This window comes from Orbicella franksi, chromosome 11, assembly GCF_964199315.1.
Source record: "Orbicella franksi chromosome 11, jaOrbFran1.1, whole genome shotgun sequence".
Classification (NCBI taxonomy): Eukaryota; Metazoa; Cnidaria; class Anthozoa; order Scleractinia; family Merulinidae; genus Orbicella; species Orbicella franksi.
In genome coordinates this window covers 11,800,791-11,827,560 of record NC_138155.1, presented here as the reverse complement: position 1 = coordinate 11,827,560, position 26,770 = coordinate 11,800,791, and the positions used below count along the sequence as shown (strand labels likewise).

Here is a 26,770-nt window from a genome sequence, read left to right as displayed (position 1 = left end):
TTTTAAATGAGCTTATTTTAGAGGGCTTATTATTATTTTCGGGAGGGCATACTATCAGAGGGATTTCTGCGTCAAAGTCTAATTTGAGGAGAGGCTTTTGGGAATCTTTTAGTAGTTTTTTGGAGGGGGTGGTGGAAGCTTATCGAAATTGCACGACATTTTCATGGTATTTTCTCCTTGCTGTTGTTTAGTCTTATAGCAAAAGAAAAGTGGTGATCCATGCGCCGATGATAGTTATAAATAAATAATTTTTTTTCTGGTTTTAGTTTCTCTAGGCTTTTTTCTGTATAGCTGTTCCCTTTAATTTTATTTATTGTTATTTTGTACCAAACAAACTAAACAAATGATTAAAATGATTTAGGTGCAACAACAGTAAAGCAATTCCTTTTAGAATTCGAGTGTTTAAAAGACCAATTTACTGTGAGGTGCAATCTTTCAGAGGTTTGTTATCAACAGTGACCTTTTTTCTATTAGCTGCGACTTTAAGACCAATATTCGACATTCTAATATTTTCGTTTCCTGAAAATGAAAGCAATTCCGCCAACAAGGCTGATAGCGCACCCCTTATGGCGAAATCAGAACGTCAGCTGTAAAGGGTGTCTATGATTTTCTGTAATCTTGACTTAATCCCCAAGAAAAATTATGGCTCGCAGACTTCTCGGCTGCTGGGCATGCGGTAGAATTAATCTGGAGCGCAATATCATTTGCGGTCGTAAATTATGTTGATCTTAAAACCCCATCTCTGAAAGGATTTTAGAATGTTGAATTATTAATATTGGTTTTATTACCTGAGTGGTTGTTACGAGAAGTCTGCTCGAGCTTTATAGGTACCTGCATTCTTGAACTTGCAACATAATTATTTACAGAAAATGGCTCGTAGTTTAAAATTTGGTGGGAAAATCATCTCGTGATCTTTTACAAGCAGCTCAATCACTCAAGAGCGAATATGATTATTCGCCCTTTACTCGCCCGATTGAGCTAGACTCAACAAGATTTGTCTTGTCTACAATAACCTACGCCTCAACGATTGCACAACTGACTTAATATCTAAATGGCTTCAAAGTTCACGATATTTAACTTGTCTACAAGTAGCTTGGCGATAGCCTCTTACATAACTTATTTCGACCGTACTGGTGCTAGGGTCAATGTTGAAAATTGGAAACAACGTTTTAGGACAGGAAATTACAAATATATAGCACCCTTGGACAGAAATCGGGTCCCCCCCTAATCCCACAGTATTCAGAATTAAACAAGACAAACAACACGCGGAGAGGTTGTACTACAATAAACGCATCGCTTACTATAAATGACTTCTATTTAGAACTTCTTATATTAGGTTTTTCAATTGTTGTGTCGTGTCGCAGTAGTTTCTGTTTTTCGTCCTCTTCCCAGATACTGCACTGGCCCTTAGTTACCAAGGCAACATCAACGTCACGAGACAATACAGAAGCTGGTTGGTAAACCATTATAATGCATTATAAAAGGAAACTGAAACTCAAAACAGCTATGAAATATACATGATGCCGGTAGGGCTTCGTCGCTGCGACCTTTGTTGAAGACGTTGATTATTGCTTTCAAGATGTCGATGTGGAATCGGAAAAATTCGGTGGCGATTCAGTCCTACTCAGCCAAGGCGAATAAACCGGAGCCTGAGGAGAAAAAAAGAGTGAGTTATTTGGATTTTACTGTATTTCCAACTGACATCCGGCGAAGAGTAGGAATAATGTGATCGGGTATTTCACAACGCCGGCTCACGCTAGCCAGAGAGATTTTGAAGTTCGCGTTCCAGTTCATTCCATTCTCTCACTCGCTTCCAAAATGGATTGGCATTTTAAGAAAATATAGCACCGTTACTTTGCCGTCGAAATTCCGGGTGTTCAATCTTTTCCTAATTGCATTGTGTGCTATTTTAATTTTTCTAACTCTAAGCTAAGAAATATTTCAGAGGCGTTTTATATACCTGTTTAAGCTAAATATCGTAGCCGTCAACGGTTAAGTTTGGTTGAAAACACTCAAGATTTGATGAATCCGAGAGCCGAACAGCATTTAAGATCAATTTCCTGTGAATAGTCATAAACGGGGGAAATAGTCTTCTGCCAAATCAATGAGAAAGGAACATTGTATTGTAATAAGACCCACTACTACAATCTCTTCAGATGTCACGAATATCGAAAGCAGTAATCATAACAGAGATCTGAAAAAGCTTAGAATTTTCTTCAGTAATTCTGAGATTTGTATTGATCCTTTAATTTCAGTACATTAAAACTCAGCATTCATATGGGTCCTACCGGTCTATGTCGAGAAGCAGTTCCATCGACAGTTCAGGTTTGTAAAATGAATTTGTATTTATTTTCTATTTTTTACAGCTGATAACATAAATAAAAGTGTCTGACAATTCAATTTTCCCTCTGAGGTCTTACTTAAGATCTGAATTTGCTTTCACTGTTACTTGATGGCGTACACAGATTTTCTGAACCAACACACATTTTTACAAGCACTGCGCCCGTTGTCGTCGCGTTCGACTTCTCAGCTCACACTGAACCCGCGGTGAATTAATTTACTACCACATCGAGCAATTTAACTTTATTTGAATACTGTTGACACAAAACTTTCAAAAAGCTCACTGTACTTGAATTCATATTGATTAGCGCTCACTTCTCGTCTTCTGTTTAGAAACATTTGCAGTACATCAACCTTTATGCAAATACGCCGGTTAACGTTGCGTGACCTGCCACAAATCGTGATTGTCTTGGGAAGATAGCTTGAAAAAAACACACACGATTAGTAGGGGGCCAAGTAATCGTATTTAAACTTTCCAAACAAAAGACGTCGTTCATGTTCAGAACATTCTAGCTTCTGGCCTGAAAAAATTCAGTTCATGAAAGGTTTATAGTTCCAACCTTCTGTTTAGGTGGTTTTGTAATTAAAAATAGGAATCAATTGCATGTCGACGTTCTGTTAACCGGAGCCAGACAAAGAGGCTGAAATGCAGATAATACGAACTGAATCACTCTTTGACAATATTGTACTTCTCTGTTAAAACCATAACTTCGTATATTAGTTTTTCTCCCTTGTTTTTTCGCATGTTGTTAATATTGCCTTAGTTTGCTTTGCTACTTTTTGTTTCAATCAATAGTACGCGCTTCGCGTGCGATGTACGTTCAATATTCCCGACACCTTCGCTGGCAAACCGCAACGATTTTATTCTACATTCACGCTTTTGTTAGGCTAATTTGAATATCATCGACCAAAGCGTAGAGAAAACCTCATTTTCCTTAAATCGGCGTCTTCATCTCCTTCTTAATTAAATGTTTTTCCACTACGGACTATTGCACGTATGCAAATTTGTCGGTTAACATTGCGTGACTAAAGAAAGTCGCGATATTCCCACCGCGCGAAACAACATGAAATGCATAGGGGGTACAAAGTGACATTGCTGGAGACGGGAATATTCTTGATTATCGTTCAAGGTTTATTCTTATCTCTTGGATCGCTAGTCTCTGGCTTTTTGACTGCCATGATTTGGTGTTCATGTTTACACGACGTGACAGACAACCCGCAAAACGAGATAAAATTTGTTTGGTTCGCGTGTCATTTGTCTGTGCAAAGTAATTTCGTTCGATTAAATGCAGAAACTTGTGTTCAAAAAAAAGTTCAAACGAAGTTCGACGAATTGAAAACTTCTGTAATTGTGGCGATGGCATATCCAACTCGGCAATGTATATTACGATATATGTTATCGCGAAGAAACCGAGATAAATAATTGCTTTTCACTGTCGAGTTATTTTTCGCACAATTTACAATTTTTTTTTTGGGGGGGGGGGGGGGGTAAAATGGAATAGGGTAACTATATGGACTGCAGGTTTTGGGTATGTAGAAAAAGTTTATTTTTCACATGTAATTGTAAAAAAAAAACACACCCTCTAAAATTCACGCGCGTTTACCCGCGTGGAACAGCACAACAATTTGTCACGCGCTCACATGGTTAACACGTGAAAAATGTGTGTGACGTGCTCGTGTGCTCTGACTTGACCATTTGTCGACCTTGACCTGATGATTCTTCCGAATCCTTGAGGCAATGTTGTTGAGTGGTCCTTAAAAAAGGCCAAAAATTCGACCAAACGTTATGCAGAACAATGTTGTGGAGGCCTTGAGATTTCCAACTTCAACTTCCTCTCGTGACGGCTCCGGGTTCAGGCCCCGGATCAGGCCTGCCTTTTGGCGCTGTAGATTGCTTCTTGCAGGACCATTGATGAAACAAGTTCGGAAAAAGTTGTAACAATATAAGAGGTGACGCCAGCATTTAACAGTATTGGCTTCGTGGCGTGCAAAAAGAAAGTGTCTTCTCATTAAAAAGTGATTAAATATTTGCAGTGATGCAAAGAATTAGCAGTTATGTAAGATGGTCTGCAATGGCGTCGTGCTATAACTTCAAAAAAAGCATCAACCATTTGCCGCGTGGGAGAATCCCACGTGGCCTAATGATCATTCGCGCGTGCGGCCGTGTGCTTCTGCACGGAACTTTACTCTATAAACAAACCATTAAATCAACATGTCTCGGCTTGCGTACAATAACCAAAACATAACTTGGACATTTCACATGGTTCTCACGGCATTCTGTTTTGATGCGAAATTCAGGGCCACAACACTACGGCTTATGGCAAACACGCGTTTCTGACGTCCTAGCTGATAAATGGGTAGTCTTTCTATCACGGGTGCGTAGCGCTGCCCAGTGTAAGACGAAAATTTGTTGATAGCCTCTTGAGACTCCCAAAATAGAAATGTTACGCCACCCAAGCTGAGGGACTGCATGAATCGTGCAGCAGCAGATATTTTGCACGAGTCGTACCCGGTCAAGAAAGTACAACTTGAATAGGATGTAGATGAAAACAAATGGGATTTACTCAGGACTTGATCATCATCCACCTTCTACCTTCGCTTGGTTCATTAACTTCCCCTCATGCTGAAACTGGTGAAGTTATAGTCATACAAAAGAAATTAGTCTTTAAATTTTGAACAATTTATTTGTAACACGCATAAAAATGCGATAGAAAGCAGCACAGTTTTGGGCAGGGCACCACTTGTTCCGAAGTACCCCTCTCAAACAAAGGCTCGAGAAGAGACAGTTCTCAGATGCTGTTCGGTTTTGGAATAATAGAATTTCAATATTAATCATACCTCCACTCTTAAACAAATTTAGAAGATAATGTCGTATTGGAACTGCAGTTTTGAAGAGTTTGCGTCATATGCCATGCCATGCCTAGCTCAATACAACCACCTGTGGGCAGCTTTAGAACCAGTGAGGGAATATGGCGTACGAAAAAAATATTGAAGCAAGCGATTTCAACCGATGAAGATCTCTCATGCAAAGCTGTGCTTTTTAACGATTTTGTTCCCTTAGGTTCTGCCCAGTTACTTGAAAATTAAGGGAATTTACAAAACGCCTTTCTTTCATTTCAGTGGGCGGGGCGAGAAACTTTGCAAGCGTGCAAAGCTTTGGTGACCGTTTAAATATTCGTCAGTATATTGCTTTATTTCCAGGCGACAGAAACACTTGGTGCAATACAGCGTAAAAAAAACACACACACACTCACACACTTTGCCGTGTGTGGATCAGATGTACCTTTCTTTAGGTTTTGAACAGGTACTCTGCCTTCCCCCCCCCCCTTACCCCTCCCCCCTCCCCTGACAAACACACACTCGCAACGAAGACATCTCCCGGTTCCCTTCCTATGGTCGAAGTGCTTCTAAGACTTATCGCTTATCCCTTTAAGGCCGCCAGATGTTGTCACACACCATCATGGCGAATTTTGTGGTCGGATTAAAAGACTATCCATTGTAGCATAAAGTCTACGTTAGTAATATTTGTGAAATTTAAATTCAAAAACTGTAAGACAGCATGAAATATATATCTTGACCACTCTTTTATCCTCCAAAGTGCAATTAAGAAATTCTGATTCACACTGTGAAATAAATAAAACCCAAAAAGGTAGAATTGCCGAGTGATTTGGAAAAAAACTAGCCCTGGTTATTAAAATTTATAGTTCTCGTAATGACTCGAAATTGTGTTTTGGCTTTCTTCATGTAAACGTAAACGATGTTAGAATATTTATTTTCACTTCTTTACAGAAAAGCGGTGTTTCTGCCAAGAACAATTCATTTGGAGATTATGTGCGACTGGACGCTAATGTGTGGCTTTTTGCCAGCGGCACTCTAACGTTTTTGTTGTGTTTACCTTTTGTAAAAATAATAATAAGTTTACGGGGATGCGCAGAATATTATTTACGGAGATAGCGTCTTAGTTCTTGGTACACTATCAATAAATCATTTTTAAACTTTCGAGAAACTAGCGTTCTTTTCATTGGAAAAGCGAGTCACTTGGAATTCGTCACAAAAAAGTGAGGGAGGCAATAACGCCTAAAGGAAGAGAGTGTTTTTTTCATTCAAAAGGCCTTCTATATCCCAACGTTTTTAGTCAGTAAATTTTCAACAAAGAAGCATTGCGTATAGGTCAAATGTTCAATGCACCCACCTTGACAAATTAAAACTGCCTGGGGATCGAAATTTAATGTTGTTTACATAAAGAACATAAACTATACTAAGAATTATTTAACGTTTAATAAGCGGCTTGTCGCACCCTCAAAGTTTTTCACAATTTCTTTTTGTGCATGGTCCAAAACAAATTCTACAACAAAAGCAATACATTGTCATTTTCAAGCAGCTTGTGATATTGAATATTTAAGTTTTTATCCTCTTATCTATTTTCAGTCTGAAAAAACGTTATGTAACAAACGAAACGCCGAAAAGAATATAATATTTCTGTACTACTGTGTGGTTACGCATGGGTTGATCAATTTTACTTAGTCATAACGGTGGGGAAGATCATGTGGTAACCATTTCGGCGAAAGATTACAATATCGAAAAAAACAAAAAAACAAACGAGAATTTACGGCAACTTGGCTTTTCCCTATCGACAGCTTCAGTCAAACCCCAATTAAACGGCCAGCCCCGGCCCTATTAAGCGGCCAGTTATCAAAGTCCCGATGGGGGTTTTACCACTATTAAGCGGCCAGCCCTCTTTAAGCGGCCACTATCCATTTCCCCTAGGGTGGCCATAATAGGGGTTGAACTGTATCTCCAAACAGGTCAGTTTTTTTCCACTATTCAGGTCTGACTTGCACTCTCAATAACATTTCCAGCTGAGTCATTTGAAATACAGTTCAATCCCTATTAAACGGCCACCCTCGGGAAAATGGTTAGTGGCCGCTTAAAGGGGGCTGGCCGCTTAATAGAAGTGAAAACAATAGAAAAGCCCCCATCGGGACTTTGATAACTGGCCGCTTAATAGGGGTGGCCGTTAAATAGGTGGCGGCTTAAAAGGGGTGGCAGTCAATATTCCAAGAACCCGAGATCTAAATCCCCATACTTCCAATAAAATGATAATTCTTATTACGTAACGTTCTCATTCCGGCTTTAATTAATCGTACCACGCGCGTTTTAATAACGCTGTTGGAATGTCTCCAAAATACATTACGCGCGCTCATTGGTTTGTTTACAATTTGCCTCACTGGATTTTTTTTTTATATGCCTGTTCCCATTCTTTACATCTCGGGATGACCTTGCTATCAACACAGTATTAAACATTGAATTTGATGTCTCATTTTCACCGTGTGTCCTTCCCTTGTTTAGCGCAAAATTGTATGCCCCCGTAATTTTGCAGCCTAGTCTAGACTCTCTAGTCATAACATTGCTGGCAACGACTGCAGCAGCAATAAAATTGTGCACAATTGCGCAGCATAACCGACTATCAGCCATTTCGCGCATTATGCCTATCAAGTCTCCAACCCAAACACGACGATCTGTATAAGTAGCTTTTTTCTTTCTTTTAACGTTTTCTTGTCTGAAAACAAAATTATTTAACAGCTGTCAGGATTTATCCCCGCCTATTCACGCCGCTACTGTCGCTAATTTTATTACGTAAGCACTTTCCGCGTTTGCAATGTTACGTAAAATGCTGCCTAGCTTTCTGCTCTAGGATAGTTTCGCTTTGGCGCAGTGTAGCCAAACGGAGTCGCAAGTAGATACAAGTTTTTAACTTGCGTAAACTTGAAACTACGTTTACTCAGCACTTATAAAATGTTGTGCGATATGTTGCGCCAAGTAAGCGCGGTTTGCAAATGAATCCCGGAACCCAGATTCTCTGAGTTTAATGGGAGCGAAGGATGGTAAAATCAGAAATTCCCTGAGCCCGAGATGTGCCGGACAATCAAGTGTTTTTGACAGCTACGAGACACTGGATCATATTTCCTGTATTAACTTGCTGTTTTAGTGGTAGGAACTGACTTCCTCGTTCACAAGGATTAGCTTAACTTGACACACACGGGTAAAAAACACAAATCCTACATTTGAGGGCCTTTCCCCCCAAAAAACCCTTAGTTTCCGAGAGGGGCGAAACGCACCAAAGCGAGTTTTACGTTCGAGGTCGTCATTGGATTGAAAGTTTCCTAGCGGCGATTTTCTAGGAATCACTCACCCTTCTTATATAAATATTGAACCTGCGTCTGACGTCATTGGCACTTCTACAATAAACGGCTTACCTTCAAAGTTGTCGTTTACAGTAACATTAATAATAACAAGAGATCATGCAGATTGCCATGCATGTCTTTAGACTTGACTTCTCTATGGAACTGTCAGTGGTGTCTGAAACTTGCGACATTTCAGAGCAAATTCTTCGAACGGTGCGCGAAAATGGCAGATAAGATATCATTTTTCACAATCAATCAAAATTTACTGTAGAGTAAAGCTTCGTGTACACAGGCGATTTTCATGTTTCAATTTTTCTGCGATAATTCTTATTTGATCGTGTGGATGAGGAAAATTGGACAATTTTTATGTGATAAATATATTGCTGAAAAGCTGGCGTGTTAGCTTTTATTTAACTCCTGTAGACGACTCGTCTTATAAAATGTGGCAACTATGTTTGTAAGCACCAAATTTTTCGGGGGCAACTAAGCAGTACCGCCTTGTTTCTGCGTGTCTGTGGTCCAGTCATTACTAGCGCTGAACTGTTGGCAAATATTTGCTGTGCCATGACTGCCATCTACTCGGTCAAAAATATTTGTCACATAAAAATTGCTCGTGTAGACGAGGCTTAATGAAAGTGAAGTGAAAAGGAAAATTTTTCAAGGACATTTGCTCATTCTTTTCGAACAAGCCTGGCTGTGAAATCTAATCCTCCTGGTTTTTACCTAGCACACCAAGATGGCAGACGTAGACATCTTTTCTCTCATGAAATATTCGTTCAAAATTCTACCAGTCGTTTTCTTTCACCTATCTTGCAATCCCTTCCAAATGATTGAAAATTAATTTTGCTTTTAAAGTAAATGGGAAGCAAGCAAGAAATAATTATGGTTTCTCATAAATAGGTAATTCTTGTGTTGGTAAAACGACAATACATGCATCCCTAAATCATCTGGAAAAGATTTTTAAACTTTTGAAAAATACATCCTCGCCCCCCCCCCCCCAAAAAAAAATACAAACAAACAAAAACGAAACCGAGAACGTAACTAAGATGAACACATAATTAAAGTAAACCAAGATTCTCAATTTTCAGAGAAGGCCTTTCACCACATTCAACCCAAGTAGACTGTGATCGCGAAAAAACCTGAAGACACAACACGTTTTTTTTAACGAACGAGAACCAACCTGAACTATTTTCAACCCCTTCTTGCTCAAAAGATCAAGTCCCCCAGATTGCTGTAAATAACTGTCACTAAAAACTACATCATTGGATAATGCAATTCGAGAGTTTTCATTGGTTTAGCCATTATACCATGCTCTACGAATGTTCTCAGACCATGCTTTATGCTGTACGAATATGGCAGGCGTACGCGTGACTTTTTGGGGCGTTTTTATTTTATTTTAGTTTTCTATATTTTGGGGGCGTTTTTGATAAAACAATTATTCCACTCGCGCTTGTTGGATACGAGATGGTTATAGCCAACTCGGCGCTACACGCCTTGTTGGCTATTTACCAGCCCATTTCCAACACGCGCTCGTGGAATAATTGTTAAATATCGTTTTTCTTTTGACACAAGAAGTCACTGAGCTTTTAGTTGCAAGAATTGAGAGGCTCACTAAGACCTGATCAGCATTTCCTAGGACAGAAGCTTTTAAGAAATCAGCGACGAAATCACGCAGACTGTTGCCCTAACTGACAAAACGAAAGACTGACAAAAAAGAAAAGTTAAAAAAGAAAATCGCTGACCACGCCGAATCTATTTCGTTCACATTTAAACACTTTCATAACATACATTTTTGTTCCAGTTTTATTTTTGTGCCAAGAATGTCGCAAAATATTTCCTCACCATGAAGCTGACAAAATTGTAAATGGACTAATTCGACGATGTCATTCAACATTAAAATTTCTCTTAATTTCATATAAACAAAACAGCCACCTCCTTGGATCAATTTATCATGATTTGTTGCAAATCGTGAATATTGGACCCTAACCTTGCCAATTCTTAGCTAGCTAGCACTGGTTTTATGTATATAGTAGGTTAAGAAAGTCTCAAAAGTCTGCGCTTTTGTGAGTGTTTCGACGCCGTCTTCGAAAATAACGATTGAGATTTTTTATCCTTCTCTATATGGTATCTAGGTTAAACGAATAAAAAGTGCAACCGTTCTCAAACGAAAACGTGCTAGTGTTTTTTCAACTTTCAATCCCATTTGATAGATTGCCATTTAAATTTTGGACTATTTTACATTTGCGATTGTTTGTACCCTTTTTGCCAACACAACTTTAACCTTTGAAAATGCTCGCAATGGTGATATCGATTTCTGAATGCTCTGAAATTTCTTTGGTGCCATGCCGAACCACGTGGATTTGCTACGTGGGTTTTGATCTGTTTGACATGCCGGCAGCTCTAGGCAAAGCCCTCGTCTTATCTTAAGCGCATGTTTCCCAAAGGTTGTTAAAAGAAACTTCCTTTTACAGAGAAATAGGCTTCCCTTTACACCCCTGGCGTTTCCTGTATGTCGATCTGATGTCATTTCTGGTAGCAGACAGCGGACTATGGGCAGTGTGCTGGTATACACATCTTCAGGTTCATCCTTCAGGAACAAAATCAAACTTCCGCTTTTAGCCGCCAGGTGCTTAAATGAAGTTTTTGTGAACTCTCCAAATCTTAATTTTACTGTGCCAGAGTGAACAACGCCAGGAATCTGCGATTGTGACGAACCAAGACGGGAATTTTTTTTCCCGTTTTGTCCTATTTCGTGATTGGTCGCCTCGACCCCACGCCGCTGTGTAGGCCATTTGCTCTACAATATATTTATAATCATGGCGGCTTCGGAAGGTGATCATCGTGTCCAAAAATCTGCGGCTGCAGCACAAAGACCGCCTCATCTCAAGGCTTTAGAGGTTTTTGCCGCTCGTGTTTAACATTTTTCAATGCGTTTTGACATGTGTTGCTGATTTTTGCTGCGTTTATACCCTAGGGATTAAGCTTTTCTGAAAGCATGTCGAGACGACCCCCTCGCCTTCGAAGGCGCTCAATTTCGGTGTCATCGACCGATAGTTATGGGAGCTCAGGTGAAGCAAGCATGCTATTTGCACCGTTAAATGAGTTTTTTAAGTTTTCTCGACAAGTCTTTGATGCCGCTCGAAATTTCGGTCTTTGAAATTTCCCATTCTTCAGGGTTGATATAGGCGCAGTGTTCTCTGTTTGTACTTCTCCATGGATGTGTTTCATCGTCCGTCCTTCACTTTTATTTTCAAATTTTAATATCGTTAAAACTGTACTTTGATTTTCTGTGACAGCGTTTTTGGATTACTAGGTTATCCCCTGCCTTGAACCCTTGCCTTGGTGATGATATATTTTTTTGAAATAATAACTTGTTTTTGGTTCATGTTATTTACTCGTGCGATATTCGCCCTCTGTTACAGCTAGCTATTCCGATAGTTACTCATCTGACGAAGACGATGTTTCTCCAAGGGAAAGATCTCAGGTCTGTAGTCAAGTTTATTTCTGTCTTAAACATAATTTACTTCCTCTAACTCTACTTTTCTTCGCCTCTCCTTAGCCTTCAATTTTACTACTAATGGTTTCTTGCTAATAACGTATGCATAAACTTTGTACATGGCCGAGTGAGCTAAACCTTCTTCAATTTGATTCGTGTGGTCGAATATTGCATTGGTATTGTGAAGAGCTCTTAGCGTGTGTGTGTTTTAATGACTCATTTCCTAGCTGCACCAAACGGGAATGGCATTGGTCTAAATAACAGCGATTCATAAAAGATCTTGACGATCAAGGAAAATATGTGAATCGAATCGTGACACTTGTGGAAATAAATTAAAATTGTTGTGGATGTTTCATTTTAAGTTTACTTTGTAAAAACTTCGCTACTGCAAATTTTAGTACCTTTAAAACACACAATGCTTTCCTTTGTCAAAATATCATAGCGATTTTCAGACAATTTTGTACAACTTCTTAAGCTAGTCCAAGTGTGACAGCTAAACTATTAAGCAATATCTGACGTCATAATATTACGTAAGGCCGGCTTTAAAACCAACTTGAGTAAATTATCAAATTAAAAAATCTGAACTTTGTTTGACCAACGGAAGGCTGGCTCTTCAGCCTCCTTGACTAGTGTTTATTAGAGAAGCCTTACTGCCTTGAAAGAGTAAATGGATAGAGCGTAATCAAGTCTTCTAAAGTAAATGCTAATGAGTAGTGAATTCATTGGACTTTGGGCTTTGTGGCTAATATGAAACTATGGAAACTTTCACAGTTGATTAAATGTCACACAAATTGGTTTAAATTCCTGTATGAATGATCATGACTGTGCAATGCATTGCTTTTAGAGGTTTTGTTTCTTTTAGTCAGGCAAAAACTTGTGTCTTTTCTCTTTGTTGCTGTTTTTTGGACCAAATTTGATTCAGATTGGGAAGAAAACAGAAGAAAGGAAACCTCTGGGAGTAACTTTGCAATTATTTATAATGACAAAATAAGATAGAATTAAAAACAGTGTCAGTTTAGCTGAGAACAGCTGTTTTGGGAGTAATTTTAATCTTTAAATTCCACAAAAGAATCCTTATTTGTACTAATGAATGTAAACATGTCTGAGGTGTAGGAAAGGTTAACTTGTTTTGAAACTAGTTTTGTAAGGTTTGACTACAGCTTAATATCTTTGCAGTAGAGTGCTTTCTCTTTTTAAAATTACAGTTAAGTTAGCACTGTCATTACTCACATAAATAACTTGAAATACCACACTTTATTCAGGTGTATGCCTTGAGTGTAGGCTAAATCTATACTAAAATATGACAGGTTGTTGTTAAATCCTATAAATGAAATCAAGGAATTAAACAATGTAAGATGCCAGAATGCCTTATAACTTGTTTGCACCTCATTGAACAATAATTTGTTGTTCCAGGAAATGTCCACAACCCTCTCCTAGCAGGTTTTCTGGTTTGAACCCCTCTCCTCCACCCCACTGGAAATTCTTGTTTACTTTCATTCCTTCCTTTAACCCCTTGAGTGCCTATATGATGTACTCAGTATGTTGTGATGTTTGCTCTTCAGGTCAAAATTTTAAGAGATTAAGTCAAACTCCAGGCACACTGGAAGCAACTTTTATCAGCACCTGATTTATGGGAGGTTTTTCAAGAGTCGTCTAATTTCCGATTGCTGTGACGTCATTATGGATATCAAATTACGTCAACCTCAGTAAAATTAACCACATTGAAGATAAAATTTTACGACCTTTCAGATAAATTATCTGTAGTTTAAGTGAGAAAAGCTTATGGCATTCAAAGTTTTTTTACTAGACACCCATTTTCAGTAAAAATGGTGTGGCATGTAGCATACACGATGGTCTGGCACTCAAGGGGTTAAAAGCTTCAATGGCTTTTGAAACCTCCTTCCTGTCTGGTATTTCCACTGACCTTTGCTGAGGTGGGTATGGCAATTTCCTGGAAATAGTGAAACTGAGCTGTCCGATGATGTTGGTATGTAGTGGAATGGAAGTGGTGTCCTCAAAATTTTACGAAGAAAAAGCATATAGGCTGATTATTACATTTGTCAAGAATCTAGTTATGTGTCTGATCAATAATCCGTCTTTTGAATAAGGCTCTTCTACATTTGTTTATTTATGAGCTGTTTCTGTGCTTCCTTGTTTCAGTGCTAAATAAGTATGCTAGTCTAACCATTTGCAACATTTCTACACATACCTTTTTTTTAATCTTTTCATTTAAAATTGTTTAAAATCCAAGTCACATACCAACAGTATATTTTACTTTTCTTTCTTGGTATCTGTTTGTTAACTTCTTGCTTGCTGTAAAAACTTGTGCTGGAGACCACTTCATTCTTTTAACTCCATTTAATTGTATGTCAAGAGCATCCTAATCATTAGTGTTGAAACAGAGTGTAATACATCCATTTTCTATGTGCAGAAAAACAGCAGTGGTGGATCAGATTTTTGTGTTAAGAATATTAAGCTGGCTGACTTTGGTCGCAGGGAAATTGAAATAGCGGAACAAGGCAAGCGGAACTTTGTATTGTCTTTGAGGGACTCAGTGATATCTCCTTAACAAATTAACAACAGTTGTTTCTTAACAGAGAACTTGAATTGTGGTGAACCTATCATTTGATGTTCCTGATGTCTAATTGCTTTTGATTTTCCACCTACTATTATTTTCTTGATTCAGAATTCATGTATGGGTACCTTTCTGTATTGATCAGCATTAGCTATCCTGTGAACAGCGTTCTTTTTTATTGTATTTATTTTTTAATCAATCAAAAGCAGCTTTTTTATTCAATCACTCAGTTGATTTTTGAGCTGTGCACTACTTTTCAAGAACAAATCAGCAAGACAAAAAAATAGTTTTTGATAATGAATTGTTTGGAAATATTCACAGAGCAATGTCTTATTGTTCTTTGCCTTTACAATGATTATAGTTAGCAGTTGTTTGCTTTGGTGAGTCAATCTGACTCTTTTTCTACGAAACCGTAAATTAACCGAGAACGTCTGTTCACAGGGTGTAAGTCATTATAACACCTTACATGTACAAGGTTGTATTTGAGAGGAATTTTTCAAAATAAAAATGTAATGAAGTACTTTTGGCCAAGGCAAAAGAATGCTGTACACCTGTTTACCACATAATGATAGTAAGAATAATGTTGGAATGTTGCAAGTCCATTTTGCATTGTTCACTAGTGATGTGTGCATTGTATTCTTTACTTTGGCCTATTGATTTGGGATGTTATATTTTGCCATACATAATTTAAACTTGGTCTGCTATTTGCATGGGACTTCTAGAATAACAATGATTTTTAAGAGTCTTCGAACATGATCTGAAGCCTAGAAATTTATTTAATAATGAAGTTTTCAATTGTGAAATGGTATGGTTAAATATAATGAACCGTAGCATCGCTGGAAACCATAGGATTTTATGATTTTATGTTTTGACCACATTGTCATACATGTACAGTGTACCAGAAAATTATATTTCAATCAAAAAAATGAAATATTAATACATGTAACACAGTGAAATTCCATGCAAATGGTAAATACATGTACAGTACCTTAACATTTTATACCTTGTACCCAGTACGTATCTCATTCCAGTAACTTATAATACACTCTAATCATTGCTTTTGCAATGGGTATGATGTCTGTAATTTACAGGATAGAAGAAATGAATAGACTTGACTGTGCTGATAAGTGTTCTATATTTACCTTTCTTTGGTTCATTTTCTTTGTAGAAATGCCTGGGCTCATGCTATTGAGAAAGCGGAATTGCACAGACAAGCCGTTAGAAGGGGCCAAAATTGTTGGTTGCACCCATGTAACTGCGCAGGCCGCAGTGAGTACACTTTCAACTTGACAACAAGTTTTGTAGGGACATGACAGTCTTCCAACCCCAGGCGAGGATTAGAACAGATAGAATTTCGGTGAAGGGGTTGGTCTGTGTAACAAAACTAGTTGTAGCTGCTAAGGGTTAAGCAAACAAAAGTTCAAAACTTTACAATAATTATTTCTTGGAAGGTCCTTGCATGTATAACACTTTTCTATGGTCAGTTAGTTATAATATTGTGGGTCAAACTGTTTTTGGCTCTGATATATAATTATATTAAGTTGGCATGTTTTTCAGGTTCTCATAGAAACACTTATTGCCCTTGGTGCCCAAGTGCGTTGGTCTGCATGTAACATTTACTCAACACAGGTAAGCTGTTTGAAGCTTTCTTTGTTCACTCCACTGACAGTTTGATATCCATGTATGCAAGGGGCAAGGACAAAGATAGTAGACTTTAAGTTCTTTTGCAACATAATGTAATGTAAAATTTGAGAAAGACACTAGAGGAATTAAGCTGTTGATTAATCAGTGAACTGCGTGAGTGAAGCTCCTATTTCCCACATAAAATGATGTTCAATCATAAGTCAATTGAAAATTCAGTGAGCCTTTTTATTTGATCCATATGGCGATCATAGCTAGATTCGTGGCGATAACGACCAGCAGGAATGTACAGTAGAACACCAGTAATACAATCGCCAATGGGTCATGAGAATTTGGCCATAATGTGACTGTAGGGCTGGGCTCCACTGTTCTTAATTATGGGGAGGAGGGACCTAACAAAACGACCTAGGCTCCTAACTTGTAATTTTGGGAGTGAGAAGAAGTTTTTGAAATTTTTCTTTGGCAACGGCCTTGTTTTGGGAAAAAGAAATCAATCTTTTATTATAACACATTAAGTAGGAACCTTGGACACGATACATGTAAAATGTAGACATTGAAACAAATTCTTTGACCTTTTCCTACAGAATGAAGTTGCGGCTGCTTTGGCTGAGGCAGGTTAGTGGACAACTTAAGAAATCCTCTTTTGTGTCCCTGGGATGTTTTGTTGATAAGGGGTGTAACTTGATGGGGATATATGGGTGGGGGTGAGCATTAAATAAAGACCATCATAAACATATACAGGTGTAACAACAATTTATGTTGACATAAGCAGCAGAAAGTTGAAAAGAAAAAGTTAACCTGACAATGTACACTATAATTATGTGCATTTTGCTTTCAATTTTAAGCAATTCTAAAGGTACAGAATCAGTTCAATTTCGTTTTTGGTTATTTCACAGTGAGTGTTTTGGTCACTAACTAACACATCTGCACATCACACACACAAATATTTATTTTCTTGTTGTTCATCCTTCGAAATCGAAGAAGACCATGACCTCAGTTGTTGGATGACTGGGTATGATGTGTCCAGAGATGGCTGATGAGGCCAATCTGGGCATGGAACCCTTTCCCACATCTTAAAGATCTTGCAAATGCACTGTATCTGCATTCTGAAAAATGCCATGGGTTTGTTGTGGTCACCAGGTTACCCCATCTTTGCATGGAAGGGAGAATCTGAGGAGGACTTTTGGTGGTGTATTGAGCAGTGCATTACATCTGATAAATGGCAACCTAATATGGTCCTGGATGATGGCGGTGATGCAACTCATCTGCTGTACAAGAAGTTCAACGGAACTTTCAACACGCTACGTGGAGTGGTGGAGGAAAGTGTGACAGGAGTTCACAGGTGAGATACTGATTAAATGTGCTCTACATTCATGTCTCTCAGGACATAACTTCCCTTAGCTGGGGATCATTTCCCTTTTTTTTAATATATTGCTTTTGGGTGTCCATAGATAGGGCCAACAGGGTTTTTGTAATTTTGGTATCTCAGTCTGTGACAAGTTAAAGAACATTCTAAAAGTTGGTTTCCGACGTTTTTTCACCACAAAATCAAGATTTAAAGTGCCCTCTTTGGCCATGCCCAGTGAAGTTGACTGTGTAATGAAAGTTGGGTAATGAGTGACATCACTCCAGGAGTATTTCGAGGCTTTGTGTTTCTATTTTGCCTGCTTGACGATTGCAGTATACTTGGCCAACTTTGGTGTGTTTTTGCTCGAACAACAGTGACATGAACTAGGGGGATTTGGTGCTTCCTGACATGACATCACTACCGATTCAGGAACCCAAAATCTTTTTTGCACTCCAGGGGTTTCTTTAAATGTTTTCAGCAGCAGCAGGGCAACTGGTTTTGACAGGCGGGCAAAACCATTTGATCTGAAATTATTTATAAGAAAAACTTTCTACTAGGTGGTCAAACAAGCTGGACAAACTCGTCTTCACAGCTGGTCAATTTGCCCTGTGCCGGGACCTTAATGAAACCCCTGCATTGACTCATGGTCAACTTCATTGGGTGTGGCTGAAGCCGGAACTTTAAAACTTGATGATTTTAGTGTCGTGATCCAAACTTTTTTCTTAGAATATTTTCTTATGCATTATGGAGATACAAAAACCCTGTTGGCTATATAACTTTAGACACTTAAACAGCAATCAATTTTCTGTTTGACTTGCTCTGTTTTCATGTTAGATTGTATCAGCTTTCCAAGCAAGGAAAACTAACAGTTGCAGCCATGAATGTTAACGATTCAGTTACCAAGGTGAGTTTCTTTCATTTCGCTTCTTTGTCAAAATATTTTTCTTTTAGGCATAGCAAATCAATCAATCATGGTGTTGAAAAAGAAATTTTTTGTGACTAACTAAGATTATGATTTTTGCTTTCAGACAAAGTTTGACAACATGTATTGCTGTAGAGAATCAATCTTAGATAGGTATGTATAAGAACTGCAGCAGTAATACATGCATACATAATCTTTATTTAAGCATGGTTTAAAACTTTTCAGCTTAAAACTGCCTAACATATTTAATTCCTTATGTCTAATAGAACAAAAATAAAATAAATAAAAAAAACTGCTTTCCACAAATGCTATGCCTTATACATAGACTCCTAAGTTGGGTAGGCACTTAAACTACCTCAGGGACTCTCCTCTTAAGTCACAAGGAAGACTGTTCCAAAGAATGGTGCCACTATAGCTAAAGGTTGTAATTATAGTTTGTGTGCAGCAATGGAACATTTAGTTTATCCTCAGGGTCCCTTAGGTTAATGACTTTAACACAAGAATGAGTCAACTGAAGTAACTTTTGATTACATCTCTTCAATATCTGTATGATTTAACAATGTTTCAGAAGGGTGAGACCATGTTTTTGTTGAATAAAGAGTTCTTTGAGTGGATTTTAATTAAATTGTGCAAGTTTCAATGGCTTGACGTATACTTTTGTGCTCATTTTTTAACATCAACAGTTAGTAGGTTACATATATGTTTTAAAAGTTCACTTTGGGTAAACACATTTTTGTCATGACAACAGACAAGCATTCATAGTGAGAAATAGAGTGTGCAATGGGCTGCTCTTTTTTTCACTTTTTGCTGAAATGCTCTTTGGATCAATTGTCTAATTTATCAGATGGTTGACTGTGTAAATTACATTTTCTCTGTACATGTATGCAATGAGCTCATGTATAAATTGCAATATTATGATCTTCTCTCACGTAAATTTGACTTAATGTACTACTTTGTCTTCTCTATTCCATAGTTTAAAGAGAACCACAGATGTAATGTTTGGTGGAAAGCAGGTTCTTGTGTGTGGATATGGTGAGGTAAAGATATTCAACCTCTTTGGCCTTAATATCTAGTCAATCCAGTTTGAAAGAACACAAGGATTAACATGTCGTTCCTACTCGAAAGAATTGTAACCAAAGAATTTGACTCACCACTTCCACATGATTGCATGCCATGCTTTTCCACAACCTCTTGCGCATTTATATTTATGCCACACATTTCTGATCAAAGTGTAGTAAGCTGTGGCTAATACCCCTCTTTGCCTAAACTTGCCAGTTTTTGAAGGTATGACATTCAACATTTTGTATCCATGATTTTTATCAGGTTGGTAAAGGTTGCTGTTCTGCTCTCAAAGGCCTGGGTGCCATAGTTTATGTTGCAGAAATTGATCCCATCTGTGCATTGCAGGCATGGTATGTAGCCATAAATACCAGTACTGTAATTCATGTGATTTTAACTCCTTGAGTGCCAGATCATTGCATACGCTGTGTGTCATACCGTTTTCACCGACAATAGTTGTCCAGTAAGAAACTTCAAATGACATAATATATAGATTTAGGCCAGCCTAAACATGTAGCTCCTGGGCCGAGTTGTTCAGAGCCAGTAATCGGATACCCGTGTTTGCGCGAAGAACTCTGGGATCGTCAGGGGGCAAACATTGCTAGTCGCTAGAAGGAAATGTATGGCGAAAAGTTGTTTCGAGGTACAAGAAAATGACTTTTGAGAGAGATCAACGCTTTTTCGCCGTCGTTTTTATCGCGAATGGATTTGGACAATGTTGATATGTGGAATATGTAAGTTTTTGTTTGAATAACCGTGAAATATGTGACAAAATCTACCGATAAACTCCGTTGCTTGCGTGAGGTTTATTGTGAAAGTTACATCGCGTATGGTCTGAAAATATTACAAAGTTAATTAGATATAAATCGAGAGGAAATAACCCAGTAAAGGCTTTTAAGTCGTGGACAGGCTACTTTTGGCTTATTTGAGAGCTCAATCATACAAATAATACTGGAAATAAGCCCGGTGGCGATCACTGTACTGTCTGGGGTTGATTTAATGACAAATGAGTCCGCGCGACTCGTGCTGTGTGGCTACTGTGTTGCTCAAAGCCTTTGTTTTGCTTTTACAAGCACGTATTTCGTGATTTTCCTTTTCTATAACAGATCAAGGGTGGCTCCTTGAATATATCTCTGAGCATTTGTATTTAAAAGTGCCATTTGTGCGTGATTATGCTTTCCAAAGTTTGGTATTGACAGTTGAGTGAAATTGCCTGACACAAAGGGTAGTAGTTCCTCCTGCAATTTTCGATTTCTGTTTTAGAGCTTCTTTTCTGTCATTATATTTAACTTCTCGGAGGGTCTTTTCTACCATTTGCTCCGGGTAGCCTCTCGAGATCAGGCGTGTATTGAAATTTTCAATATTCTCTTCAATGTATTTCACAATAAACCTCACGCAAGCAAAAGGGAGTTTATCGGTACATTTTATCACTTATTTCATGGTTATTCAAACAAAAACTTCCATTTTCGAAGTATCAACATTGCCAAAATCCATTCGCGATAAAACAATGGCAAAAAAACGTTGATCTCTCCCCAAAACTATGTTTTTGGGCGTCGAAACAACTTTTTCGCCATACATTTCCTTCTAGCGACTTGCAATGTTTGCCCCCTGACGGTCCCAGAGTTCTTTGCGTAAACACAGGTATCCGATTACTGGCAACTCATTCATTGAGCTAACTCAGGAAAAGGTAGAATTTTGATTTGAGTTTGATAACTTTGCGGTGAAGTTTTCTGTATATTGTTTGGCCTTCTGTTTTGAGTTTTCATAATCACCATATACACAAAACAAAGCAGCACAAAACATTTGTATAGAAGAAATGTTATAATTTGGTTAACTTTTAATCCTGGGTTAGCGTTTACTGGCTTCTGAACAATCCTGCCCTGTTTTCAACAAGATTACCTGACATGAGCCTGCGATCCAATCAAAAACCAGCACTTGGTCAGAGGACAACTTGAATTGCAAACTTGAGCACGTGATATGGTCACGTGATACTGGTCAGTGGATACCTTGTTTTGACAGGTGTCAATTGATCATAACATGAATGTCTAATATCAAAGAAGTACATGGTAAACCAAGGCTGCATGTCTCTGTCAACCTATTATTTGGAGTATGGCCGCCATGTTGCGCAACTCCGTTGTCATCGCCGTTGTGCGTACGCGCCCATGAGCAATACCGCTAGCCATGATAACCATGAGAAAATCAACTCATGGGTTTCCTTTTCTTTCCTATATGAGTATGGGGCTCCGCTTGGCAGCCCTTTGGGCTGCCGGAGCTCTGCTATTGAGCTTTTTCACCTATAGACAGGTTAAACTTTTTCTGAAAGGTCATAAAAGTGTCTCTTTTATGCGATTTATTTCGCTGAGGTTGATGTAATTTAATATCCATGATATGACGTCTAAAGTGCTGATAAAAGTTGTTTCTGGTGTACTGGGAATTTCACTAAATGTCTTTAGAAAACAGGCCCAAAGGACATATCTGTCTTATGCAGTATTAGAAAAGTTGTTGGTGAAGTTAAGTTCATTGTAGGCTATTTCATGAGTCTGTCTGAGTTCAACAAGCTGGTATTCTTTTTCTTTAGCATGGATGGCTTTAGAGTTGTCAAGATTGACATGGTTTGTAAGCAAATTGACATCCTGATCACATGTACAGGTACCGGTATTTAGCTAAAGTTGATTAATACATTTCTGATACGAACTTGTAAACATGATTGTTATGTTACTTAAGCCCTTCAGTTGAGAAAAATTTCAAGCTATTCATCTTCACTCATTTTCTTTTTTCATTGGCTACAAGCCCCCTTTCTAAACAAGCCCTTATTTTTATTGTAGGACTAACTTGTTGTAAGTTAATATTTTGATATTGTATTTGTAAAAACAGGAAACAAACATGTTGTCACAAGAGAACATATGGATAGAATGAAGAATGGTTGCATAGTTTGCAACATGGGGCACTCAAATACCGAAGTGGATGTGGTAAGATAATCTGCATGTAAGGTTCCTGTATGTATGTTCCTGTATGTATGTTCCTGTATGGGAGGTGTGGGACCTCATGGTTAGCGCACTTGTCTCCATTACGAGCGGTCCAGGTTTGAGCCCTGGCCAGGGTTATTGTGTTGTGTTCTTGGGCAAGACACAAGTTTTACCCTCACAGTACCTCTTTCCACCCATGTGTACAATTGGGTACCAGTGAATTTAATGCTGGGGGTAACCCTGTGATGGACTAGCATCCTATCCAGGGAGAGTGGAAATTCTCCTAGTCGCTTCATTCTATAGAATCCAGAAAAAGCTCTGGACTGATGGGCCACTTGGCTTGCACCTATTAAGTAGGTGATAAGTGATAGTGAACGTACAAAACATATCCTGTGTGAAGCGCACCAGGTTGCTGCAAACATTGAAAGAGAATGTCATGTCTCAACTGCACAGTAAGCTCAAAGGTTGTACAGGGGTGTATGTAGGTTTGAATGCCGTTGGAGCGTGATTTTTTTCAAGCTTTCTTTCTACTTGCTGTTGAACAATTATGGAATCATCTCATTCAGGTTTTGTTTTCTCTACCACAATTTACATGACTTGTATGGGTCAGAATAATTATCAAGTCTATGTACATTTCATAAACTACTCATCACTGGCTTAGTGAACAAGACTGCAAAATAATATTCTTGTTGCTTGTCTTTCAGGCTAGTTTAAGAACATCAGATCTGACGTGGGAGAAGGTTAGAACACAAGTAGATCATATCATCTGGCCAGATGGCAAGAGAATTGTGCTGTTAGCAGAGGTACTATATAAAATATCGCATTCCCTCTTTCTTAGCTTTGCAATTTTCAAGAAAGGTTACCTGATACTGTGATTTTGTTTAATGTTTTAGGGTCGCCTTGTCAATCTCAGCTGTTCTAGTGTTCCTTCTTTTGTAGTTTCCATTACGTCAACAACTCAGGTACAAATAACTAGTGTTTATACCTCTTTAAGGCACAAGTGAAGAAAGGGGGGGAAATAAACATTAAACCCCATGTGGGGTGAAAATGTGTAACCTGGATGTCTTTCTGCAGACATTGTCTGAACATTCTCAGAAGCAAACAATTCTCCAAGAGTGAAGCTTGAAACCAAACTGAAAATAAGAAGTTATTAATAATTAAATATTAAGTCTTTGTCTTTAGTTAGAGCACTTTTCCGTTGGTTGTCGTAAAACAAAAACCAAAGTAATCACTCTAGCCAGTCACAAAGGATGCAGGCAATCCAATGAACCAATGAAAACTCAAAGTAATTACACATTGCGACGCAAAGTGCAGGAAAATGTGTACAAACAAACCACGATTGGTTTTAGTGCTACTTTGATTGGATGAAGTTTTTTTAAGTCAATCATGTAGTGGAGTAAGTGTAGTTAACCACTTACTTTTCGACACTCGAATGAAAACCCACTCTATGGTTAAAAGCCATAATAGTTAATGATTCTAAAAACAATAAGTGAATAAAATAATCGAAATTAGCCAAATGTGTTTCCCTGGCAGGCTATAGCTTTAATTGAACTTTACAAGGCCCCACCAGGAAGATATAAACATGATGTCTACCTTCTGCCAAAGAAGATGGGTGAGTAGTTAACAATGTTCTGCCCGATAGTCAATGTAATTGTATTATTTATAATGAACTGATGAGTAGCAACTTATACAGGTCACTGGCTTGACATGTGTAAAAGGAGATCATTTTCTAATGAGTCTTTCTGCAAAGTGTTATATTTGGTTTGAAGTATCCATCTAAATGCTTAAAGGGCCCGGGTGTGCCACACCTTTGTTTTTGTTTGCATGCAAGAGTTTTGGCTATTATGTTTTATTAGGAACATGTTCAAGTGAATGAAATCAGTGTGAAACTAAAAGATAATTAAAGAAACTTTCAGGAACACAACTTAAGCAAGAAGATTTTGCTTCACCATGCAATATCAATAATTTTGATGGCATCAAAAATGGTGGAGGCTGACTAGGGCTCTTTACTTCTGCAAAAAGAGAGAAACTTTGTGCCTGTGTAATTTGTTCAAATGGTGTGATGTCAATGCTTGTTTATTGATCTTTGTTTCATTAATGATTGCATTTCTAGAAATGTCATTTGCGCAAATACTGTGACGTCAATCAACATTTATTCATTGATCTCCATTTCATTGATGATTGCATTTCAGATGAATATGTAGCAATGTTGCACTTGCCAACATTTGATGGCCATTTGACTGACCTCACAGAAGAACAAGCTAAGTATCTTGGAGTGAACAAAAATGGACCATTCAAGCCGAATTACTACAGGTACTCTTTGGACCGATTATTGTTAGTTTTAGCTTCAATTTGTCATAACTACTTATTTTTTGAGAGGGAAGGTAAGGGGAGGCTAATTATTTATATGGTCTACACCTATAATGGTGTATTTAAAAAAAACTGTAATCGAAACAAAGTAGAAAAAAGTTGAAAAATCTATTGAAACTTCATAGTATGAGAACACAAAGCAGACTTTTTCCTGAGTTCTCTGTAATTTTGCTGTTGTCTTATCATCTCGCTGTGGGAGGCACAGCATCCTAATGGTAAGCCAGACTCTGGTTTTAGCCAGCTTGTTTCTAGCCCTGGCTGGAGTCACAGAGTTACAGTGTTGTGGTTCTGGGCAGGACTCTTTAACTCTCACTGCTAGTACCTCTCTCCACCCATGTACATGTACAACTGGGTATCCGCAAACTTAGTGCTGGGGGTAATGCTGCAATGGAGTAGCAACCCACTCAGAAGCAAGTAGGAATTTCTAGTTTATTAATGAAAGCTGCAGAAAACGAAAATAAGCACTGGCCTAAGTTATTAACCAGTGGGCTTAAACACAGACATAACGTGAACCATCTTGTTCTTGTTTTTTACCCAGATACTGATGGCGAGGGACTGGACTTCTCTGTAGCCATGGATAAATGCTTGTAAATTCTGTGAACATTTTTAAAAATTGCTATTTATGAAATAAAGCAGTATTTTGCCACATCTGGCCTAACCGCAACCTCGCTGGACCTTCCGATGCACCTCCTAATAAATGTCACGCAAGACAACATACTGTAGTTCATACTGTCATTAGAGTAACCTACAGTGCTCTAGTTAGAATTACTGTTGTACTATTTTCTTTATCTGTAAGAAAAGACCAAAAAAAAAAAAAAAAAAAAAAACTCTTGAAAGGTTTCCTTGCTGCATTCAACTCCAAAAGTGGTTACTTGTTCTGTCATGTAGGGACAAACATCAATCACTATTTATCACATCACTAGAAACATGTAAATGGTAAATTATATTTTTTCACACTTTCATGTTTCCCAGCATGAGCTATGTGGCTCAATACCATAGTCAGGGTAATGTTTAGGAGAACAGCTCCCAGATATATCAAGCTTGTCAGTAATAAAATATTATTAATTTTGTTTGGCTATAAATACTTTGCCAATGTGTGCGTGATTATGCTTACACAAATTCCTAAAGGGCTATATTTTTAATTGATAATAATGATAAATATTATTGGCACTAACAGCCACTAACCATGACAAATCTGCCATTCTACTGTTGATAAGGCACAATTTCTGCTGCTCTCTCGAGTCCAATCTATGTTCCTCCCCGAGAAGAGAGGAGAACACAGCTTCCTCTACTGAACAATGGCTGGTAGTCAAGCCTAACTGTTGACTGAGTGACAGTGTGGGGATTTTGTACTCGTTCGACAGTTAGCAGTTGGTTGACAGATTACTGACAAGCAAAACTGGGAAGAGCGAGTTTTAGCAGTAGAATTATTATTTTCCTATTGTTCAAGAGGTCTGATTATTCAATCTACAATTCCATGCTGATAATGCAACTCCACAGCGATCAGTGAAGTTTTCGTACCAGTTGTTTGGTTTTGAGTTTCCCACTTAATGTAATTAGCAACCGATAGAGGTAATGCTGATTTTTGCAGAGCTGCTTTGCTAGTATGGATTTGGTTTTTGGTTTAATCAAAAAGCAACCCTCAAGTAAAAAAGAAATGGGCATGTGAAAAGTGGGAACTGTTTTTCACATTCAATAACCAGAAGTACAATGTATTAATAACTTTATAATGATTAATAAGACTATGTATTAGGCAGTAGTGAATTTTATTGCAGGTTTCCAAAGTAAATGCGTAGCATTCTTGTGATGTCATTCATGATAATTAAATAAATGGAAAAAACTGCTGCTTATAAAGTCAATCAAAACAA

General features: G+C 38.1%; 1 protein-coding gene across 2 annotated transcripts; it reads left to right on the top strand.

Annotated features, from left to right (window-relative positions):
* Positions 1-848: 848 nt before the first annotated feature.
* LOC145460298 (S-adenosylhomocysteine hydrolase-like protein 1) lies at positions 849-26,037 on the top strand. Of its 2 annotated transcripts, none has more exons than XM_081445056.1 (19): positions 849-1,666; positions 2,256-2,325; positions 11,948-12,009; positions 14,453-14,540; positions 15,765-15,865; positions 16,154-16,225; positions 16,822-16,852; positions 17,378-17,579; positions 18,420-18,489; positions 18,614-18,660; positions 19,481-19,544; positions 19,831-19,919; positions 22,145-22,215; positions 22,441-22,535; positions 23,237-23,335; positions 23,426-23,494; positions 24,066-24,144; positions 24,725-24,845; positions 25,441-26,037. In XM_081445056.1, the coding sequence occupies exons 1-19, from the start codon at positions 1,580-1,582 to the stop codon at positions 25,445-25,447; spliced, it is 1,524 nt and encodes a 507-aa protein (XP_081301182.1). In that variant the 5' UTR covers positions 849-1,579; the 3' UTR covers positions 25,448-26,037. The 2 variants fall into 2 exon arrangements, with proteins under 2 accessions (XP_081301182.1, XP_081301181.1); XM_081445055.1 differs by lacking the exons at positions 849-1,666; positions 2,256-2,325 and adding exons at positions 9,518-11,422; positions 11,500-11,593.
* The last annotated feature ends 733 nt before the right edge of the window (positions 26,038-26,770 follow it).

Excerpts from the sequence above, each read along its gene's own strand:
- LOC145460298 (XM_081445055.1), top strand. The coding sequence starts at position 11,342 with ATGGCGGCTTCGGAAGGTGATCATCGTGTCCAAAAATCTGCGGCTGCA. Across the intron at positions 15,866-16,153 it reads ATGTAACTGCGCAGGCCGCA|GTTCTCATAGAAACACTTAT; the intron begins GTGAGTACACTT and ends CATGTTTTTCAG. Across the intron at positions 16,853-17,377 it reads GGCTGCTTTGGCTGAGGCAG|GTTACCCCATCTTTGCATGG; the intron begins GTTAGTGGACAA and ends TGTGGTCACCAG.